At 48.6% G+C, this 7,924-nt stretch overlaps 1 protein-coding gene and 3 non-coding genes across 4 annotated transcripts; 2 read left to right on the top strand and 2 right to left on the bottom strand.

Moving 5' to 3' along the window:
• Positions 1–1,611: 1,611 nt before the first annotated feature.
• On the bottom strand, positions 1,612–1,684 carry DL89DRAFT_t227. The gene has a single exon. It is a non-coding gene; the product is annotated as a tRNA-Thr (tRNA).
• A 2,929-nt stretch (positions 1,685–4,613) lies between these two features.
• Positions 4,614–4,686, top strand: DL89DRAFT_t225. The gene has a single exon. It is a non-coding gene; the product is annotated as a tRNA-Arg (tRNA).
• A 54-nt stretch (positions 4,687–4,740) lies between these two features.
• On the bottom strand, positions 4,741–4,812 carry DL89DRAFT_t226. The gene has a single exon. It is a non-coding gene; the product is annotated as a tRNA-Pro (tRNA).
• A 2,437-nt stretch (positions 4,813–7,249) lies between these two features.
• DL89DRAFT_297817 (uncharacterized protein) lies at positions 7,250–7,555 on the top strand (the record flags this gene model as incomplete). Its single annotated transcript, XM_040890761.1, has 1 exon — positions 7,250–7,555. The coding sequence occupies one exon, from the start codon at positions 7,250–7,252 to the stop codon at positions 7,553–7,555; it is 306 nt and encodes a 101-aa protein (XP_040739159.1).
• Positions 7,556–7,924: the final 369 nt, after the last annotated feature.

Here is a 7,924-nt window from a genome sequence, read left to right on the forward strand (position 1 = left end):
GAGTCTTACAACGAATGCCTTATCGCTGCCAGGACTCTTGCTGTAAAAGTTGCTGAAGATACCCGGAAAAGGCGCGAAGAGCAGGAAGTGACCAAAGTATATCATGTTGGTCATTGCCGCGCGATTTATTATGACGAGTAGCCCCACTACGCACGTCGTTGACAATAACTTTTGTTTATCCTTTTTGCGTGGTTCAATAAACACTCCATACCATTGCCTGTAAGAGATGTGACCAGAACACCACAAATAATCGGCACAATGTGTATAGTCTGCAGGCAGGTGTCAAGAGATGACGGATAGTATCAGAAAGACAATTAGAGCTCTTTCGAAATATGATTAGGACGCTGGCGACACCAACAGGGTGCTAAGAATCATAGCAGATTGCCGCTGCTTCTCGAGGTGTCGCAGCCTGATTTGCAGGACATACCACAGCTGAAAGGGCCTGGAATACAGCGTGGCACCAGCTCTGACGCCCTAACCCGGAGCTGCAGCGGCTGGTTGAGCTTGATAAGCCACACACCATTTACCATTGCCTTTGTCGGACGCATACATCAGGGCCACCAGTGTTGAAATCGAGCTCGCTCTTCTCCATCGTCCTTACTCCACTTGGTACTCCGCTATTTTTTATTGAATCGCGATGGCTAGAAATAGGTTTTACGTTGTCCAGGTGGGCCGGTCGCCTGGTATCTACTCTAGCTATTGGGATGCGCAGCGTCAGACTTTGCGGTTTCCGCGAGGCTATTTGAAGGGGTTTACCTCGCTTGCAGCAGCTGAAAAGTACTTCGGAATGGGTACCGAGAGCCACTGCATGCCTGACAAGCTCCAGATCTCGACTAGTGCGGAGGCAAGGAATAGCCTAAAGGTGTATGCTGACGGTGTATGTCGTGGGAATGGCCGAGAGGTGGCACAGGGTGGATTTGGGGTGTACTTTGGATTCAGCGATCCTCGTAACCGACAGGGAGCACTGGAAGGTCCTCGACAGACAAACCAGCGGGCAGATTTGGCAGCAGTACTGTGTGCAATTCAGTTGGCAGCCAAGGAGCAGATCCCTGCGGGCATGCAGAGACGGCCTGTGCAGATCTATACCAAGTCTTCGTACGTCATTTTCTGTCTTACTGCTGGCTACCAAAAGTGGGTTCGTAACGGATGGCAGACAGCTTCGGGAGCACCGGTCAAGAATCAGGATCTAATTGCGGATATCGTGACTGAGGCAAGACAGAGCGGGTTGCTGGTTAGTGTGGACCATATCCGCAAGAACTCGCGTAATGTAGGGATTGATAGGGCCAATGAAATGGCAGCATACGCGGCTAGAGGTGCTCTGGATAACCGAGATGTTAACGACCTCACGTACCGCATTAGCAATGTTGCTATTGCCTGATGACCAAAAGACACCAGGATTGCAACAACATAGCAGTTTAATTCCTAACATCGAACATAATAATATCGCACTCCAGATGGACACCTCCTGAAGCATTGTAGCCGTCAAAAAAAACCATGCAGCTGGACCAGCAAGCAATGGCAATGCAACCTTTGCGGCCGATACTCTACATGGCAAGCAAAAAACACCAGCAATAAAACATCACGTGATAGCTAGATGGTTGAGCAAAAATATGCCGCTACGGAGAGTTGAACTCCGGATCTTCGCTTTACAAGAGCGACGCCTTAGCCACTTGGCCACAGCGGCGGAACCATTCTGCAATTCCAACTGCTGAGTTTCAAAAAATACGAATGATAGATATTCAACAGAAAACACAACGCCAATTATCACTTGCAATTACTATTCGTCCCAGAACTCTGGACCTGGCTCAATCCAGTGGCGATGACTGCACCTTAAAGACTCTGTTTCTCATAAGGCCCAATTCTACCACTACTACTATTGCATGCAAGTCTATTGATATATGAGCTATTATTCAAATTTATTATAGTTCAAGCTATAGAGTATGACTACTATATTATTCTTATACTAGAACTACTCTGCTCATGGTGCGAGCTCGGCTGCTAGTCACCATGGGTTGGTATGTCGATAAGAGCATCACGACGAACCGGTCATTTGAACATGTCGGATGGTTGTTGGTGCAATGGCGATCATGGGTATCTCCCATCTTGATAGCCTGCTGCTGCACGCCTCTTGCGCGGCCTCTTTGTAGCCGGAGTGGTGCCAGAAGCATCGGTAGCAATGGCTGTAGAGCGACAGAACCGTTCAGGAATACTGCCTGAATCACAGAGTGACTGGAAAATGAGCCTGAAGTTTAGAACTGCTGCGAGATCGCGGTTCAAGAGCCGAGACGAATAGGCCCGCCTGTATTGTGCCATGGCCCGCTTGCGTGACTCGCTTGTACAGCGGAGAAGGCCATGGCACTTCACAGTTGGGTTCTTCGATCTCTGGTAGGGCCGCGGGTTGGGAACATGCCGGAATGTCTGCAGCGACCTTTCGCAGCAGAACGGGCACATCGACGATGTCCGGAATTCGTCGATCAGATAGACTTCAAAGCCATGGTGCTTGAACTTGTCGCGCCATCCCTTGCCACGAATCGGCGCATGGTGTCGGGTCATCGCCGCACTCCAATTGCCCATGATCAGCACTGGGTCTGGACCGAACTTGCCCCGGAGTTTCGCGGCAAGCCTGTGGTCTGCACGGGCCTGGTTCATGAATGAATCAAGGCGCAGCTTGCGGTGAAACGGGTACACCTTGGGACTGGTACTGACACCTGGATGGGCCTTCCAGCGCCTCTGGTGCTGCTTGTTTGACATAGTGGGTTGCTGCTCTGGTAGCCTTCGCGCTGTCATCGTGTTAGCATAAAACGGTGCTAGGACCCACCGCACAGATGCACAGGCAGTAGTGTAAGCATGGAATTTTGCTGGGCTAAGGGTCCGGCAGCAGTGCTTGGAAAGCTCTGCCTCTGCTCTGCGGACAGCATCTTCTGGGACTTGATCCTTTGTACCCCGACAAATCCTGTCATAGTGGCGCAGCTTGAGCTCCTTATTGCGCTGCTGCCGTGTGTAGCAGTAGAGCATTTTTCACCCTCCTTCCCATTGCTGTTGTTTTTGTGCATCATATACAGTAAATCGCCCCGACCTGGATCAATGAATACACAGCGGCCATTCAGATTCTGCAGCTCTGGCTGTGGGATTTGGTGGATATAGCAACAATCAGCTATAGTATTGCCTCCCACAGCACCACCTCCTGCAACATCGCCTGTAGCATCGCCTCCTGCAGCACCAGCCTTAGGTACCTTGTCTTGCAACAAAATGCATATCGTTACACTATCTGTTGTCGCCATTCCATGGAATTTTCTATCACCATGCGCCTTAAATGGATTTGATGTTAGATCTGCGACCCGACCCCACACATCCCACACAGATTGTGTAATCCCTTAGACTAGGTCATATGCACAGACTGGGGGTGCTGGTATATATGCATTGTTAAGTGCAGCAGCAAGTGAATCAGCCGCTACTGCTGCAGTTGCTGCTGTGGCCTCTGTTTCATCTGATGGAATCTTCGCTGCTTCGCATGCAGCCTTCTTAGCCAATTTTTTGCCCTTTTCTGCTGTTTTCTTTGCCTTAGTTACTGCTCTCTTTGCTGCATTAATCTTGTTAAGCTGCTCATATGTTTTCGCAATAAACACCTGCTTGATTATTTGCTTATCTAAGGGGGGTCATTCTTAGACTTATAAATTTTAGTAAATTGTAATTTAGTTAGTTATTTGAATATTCATTTTCAGTACAATTTTTTGCTACTAATATTTTCAGTATAGTTATTATTAATTATTGTATCCAGAATGTTTCTATGCTTATAAACAATTACCAAGATAATAATATTTTTCTTGCTGTTTCACCTAAACAACTATCAGCATTTTTGAAAAGTTTTAGTAAATATAATTTCTATATAGTTACTTAGTTATATCTACTAAGATATTGACTTTTGTTACCTAAAGATAACTAACCCTAAATATACAAAGCTTTTTCTTTCTGGTTGAAATTATATTTACTGAAACTTTTCTAAGATACTAATAACAGCTTAGGTGAAATATTTATTTCACTGAAATTGCTAATAGTTAAAATATGCTTAAATAATTTATAGGTAGAAAACTAACTCTGTATAACCTCCTATATCTAATAGAGGTCTATAGCTACTATAATTATAGCTTTCTACCCTAGTTTTACTAATGATATCAGATACTATAAAATAGTAAAATCTTTAAAAAGGCTAGTATATAGTATTTATACTTTTATACTCTCTTTTCCTTTCTTTAGTATTAAAATATACTAAAAAAATAGGTAGCATTTTTTATCCCCTTTTTTATCCCCTTAGTTTTAAGACTTATATTAGGCTAAGAACTATTTATAAAACTAGTAATAACAATATATACTATGCTTAAAAATATACTAATAATAATAATAATAATAATAATAATAATAATATTCAAGTGATTCTTAATGCTTAGATAATTAAAATTTTATATTGGCAAGTATAATAGATATACTTGGTGTCCTTCCCTATAGAACTGGGTAGACAGCTGGCGATTGTGCGACAGGGAGATACCAAGTGTACACAAAGTAGTTATTTTAAATAGTCTACATTTTTCTACCTAATTCAGAAATTGCGTGTCGATGGCCGCGTGGCCCAATGGATAAGGCGCTTGACTACGGATCAAGCGATTCCAGGTTCGAGTCCTGGCGTGGTCGACATTATTTTGCTTTTCATTTCAAAATAGCAGTAAAATTTTTCCAAAAAAGAAGGGGCTCCACCGGGGATCGAACTCGGGACCTCTTGCACCCAAAGCAAGAATCATACCTCTAGACCATAGAGCCCACAGAAGCGCCGAATCGCAGCCAACCTGCTAATCGACTTGTCTGTCGGAACTTGAAAATATCTATACATATGCAAATGATTTTACTGCTTTTTTATCCCACGCCACATTAGCTGAATGGAACCGGAGTGTGCCAGCACTTGTTCACACGCATTTGCTTGCACGCGCGAAATCCATTTGACAACCCTGCTGCTGCGATGACAAAGAATGCTGTGCTTTTCTTGCTTAACTTATTGGTGCAATGGCCGGCTTCATTCCTAGTACCTCTCCTGTCATACTATACCAGCACCAGGATAATGGCTGAGCGCTAGTATGTGCTCTCCCTTAAAAGGTGTTTCGTTGGCAGCGCCAGCAAGGAGATTGCTTTATTCAAATTATGTGAAACTGGCTACACAGCTGCGACCGGGGGGTTGGGCGCGGCGATGGTACTTTCCTCAGGGCACATGAGTGGAAGAGGGATACAGCGAGGGGGCATCGCAAGACTTTCGTCGGCCAGGTTGCCATTGGCTTCAACAGCATCATACATGCAGGGGCCACAGCGGCATGGCGGACAGTAGATTGGCATTATGGTCGGGTCGTGGGTAGGCGAGGGGACTGGGCTAGCGGTGGTAATGAGCAGCTGCATTGTTTCAGTTGTCGATGATGTGCTAGCCCAAGTGGCAGTAGGTTGTTTGCTTGCATTTTATATGAACATGCCTTGCTGATTCTCCCAGCATGCTATGTACGATGTGTGAACGTATATTGCTCAGGCTTGGTGTATTTCCGCCAAAACGAGTGGCTGAATGGCGGCTGCTGATCCTAGTTGGCGAATACCAAAATGCCGAACAACGACACCATGACGCTAAATATGCGGGCTGTAAAAAATGGAGACACAAGTCACAAACTTATTCAGCCATTTTTTCTATTTTTACCATGTCCTATGTTATCTCTGACTCGGAGGTTGAAGAGACAGTGCAGCCGCGAATTGAAGTGCAGCCGCGAATTGCAGTGCAGCCTCGGCGAGTGAGTCGGCCACTGCCTACTCGGGTGGAAATTGGCAGCAGCGAGTCGGAAGAAGAGGACGATGAGGACGAGAGCTTTTTTCGTCGGCGCGGGCCTGCTGAAGCAGCAAGCACAGGGGAGCAGTCGTCACAGGTTCCGACCCAGAGCAGCGGTTACATAGATATTGGCGACTCGTTGCTGTTGGACGAAAGCGACACCAGCGGAGATGAGGAATCGAGCGTTAGCCAAACAAACAAGCACATGCTAGAGTCGAGTGGGGATGAGGAGCAGGAGGTACGGAAACGGGCACGCAGTGTGTCGCTCACGCCGCCACCAGAGCAGCCTGAGAAGCGGCAGCTAACAAAAAGGCGGATGTCAGTAGTCGATGTTGATACAATATCCGTGCCGGCTATGGCGACCCCGCCGCGGTCGCACCAGCAGCCAGCCGATTTATCTGGCCTGGACCCAGCACTGCGAGCAGCGATTATGACCGGTAATGGCGATGGCAGCAGCACAGGATCACCTCGCGAGTCAAGGTTTCTCCAGGGCGACGTCCAGCCATCGTCAGAGGTGGCTCTATCGCCAGCCATGAAGCTTGCAGAGAAGGTGACGCTAGAGTTTGACTTTATTTTTGACGAGGCATTCATGGACACTGAGCTCCCAGCGCTGTGGGACAAGACGCGGTGGAGGCGGACGCGGATCACCAACAAAAAGGCGGTTGACAAGAAGCTGCGCGAGCGGCTGGCGATCCAGGTGTTTGCGACAGATCCGATCGAAAAGGCGCTTAGAGTGTACGCGAGCAACTTTGCTGTGGACGTGATGCGGACGAGCCCGATCCTGATGAGCGACTCTATCCGAGTGTTTCCAACCAGCTCGGTGCTGAGTCTGGGGGCCAAGCCGATCTTCTACATTAAGGTGTACCCGCGCAACGTGTTCAGCCGGGCCAAGGCGTCTGAGACTGTCGAGCGGATGCAGCGCGAAACTGAGTACCGGCAGGCGCAGAGCGAGCGGGAGAAGATGCGGGAGCTGTATGGAGATAATGTGGATACTAGTGTTTTGAGCCAGGCCGAGGCAATGGCGGAGCTGGACGAGAGCCTGCAGGCTGACACACCCGCCAGTGGAGATCAGGATGGCGCTGGTACGATCCGGATCAAGATCCGCGATCGTGAGGGCAAGGATACGCTGTTGCGGGTGGCTCCGACAACGGTGGTGCAAACCATTATTGACCACTACCGCCAGATCGCCAAGTTGCCAGAGGGCACGACCATTGTGCTAGAGTTTGACGACGAGCGGCTGGAGCCTGGAGTGGCCCTGGCTGACACTGAGATCGAAGACGACGACATGCTCACAGCTATTTCGAAATAGCTTAGTGCCCTCCGAATACCAGCATTCGCACTTTTTCTCCTCTTTTGCTCCTCCCCCACTTTTTTTACTTGACAATATCTGCACACTAGAAAATGAAGGCATTCCAATTGGTTCGGGACCTGGTGGTCAAGCACAACGTCGCCGGGGTGACAAGCATGCAGCAGTCGCTGGTGCTGCTTAACCACATGAAAAAGTATGGCTCGGTCACAAACTTCCGGTTTATGAAGGATCCGGTGACCCACGACCGATCAGGCATGGTGTTTGTCTCGTACCAGCACTACGACGATGCCAACCAGGCGCTGAACGAGCGGCTACAGATCGTCGACGGCCTGCCGCAGCCGTTCAACACCATAGAGGTGACGCCGTACATTAGGCAGGAAGCGCGGGGCAAAAAATAAGAGTTTTTATATGTTTTATTCCCGGCTCAAGAAACAAGTCTTATTGCTGGTTAGCCTGCGAGTACTTGGCCAGCTTCTCGCTGACCTCACGGTTGACCTGGAAATACTTTGCTACGCAGCGGTCGGTGCACACGGACTCGGCCTTTGTCAGCTCCTCGTCGCTGTAGCGCTGCAGGAGGCACTTTTGGTAGCACAGCTCGCCCAGCCGCGCAAACATGTCTGTGACCATTTCCATTTCCTGCTCGGCTGCCGCCAGCTGTGCGTTGGGATCCATTTGTCCGCCGGGCGCACCGCCCATTCCGCCCATGCCGCCCATGGGGCTTGCCGGAGCAGCCGGAGCAGGCTTTTGACTGTTGCCACCGAAAACGC

This window comes from Linderina pennispora (assembly GCF_002104995.1).
Source record: "Linderina pennispora strain ATCC 12442 chromosome Unknown DL89scaffold_129, whole genome shotgun sequence".
Classification (NCBI taxonomy): Eukaryota; Fungi; Kickxellomycota; class Kickxellomycetes; order Kickxellales; family Kickxellaceae; genus Linderina; species Linderina pennispora.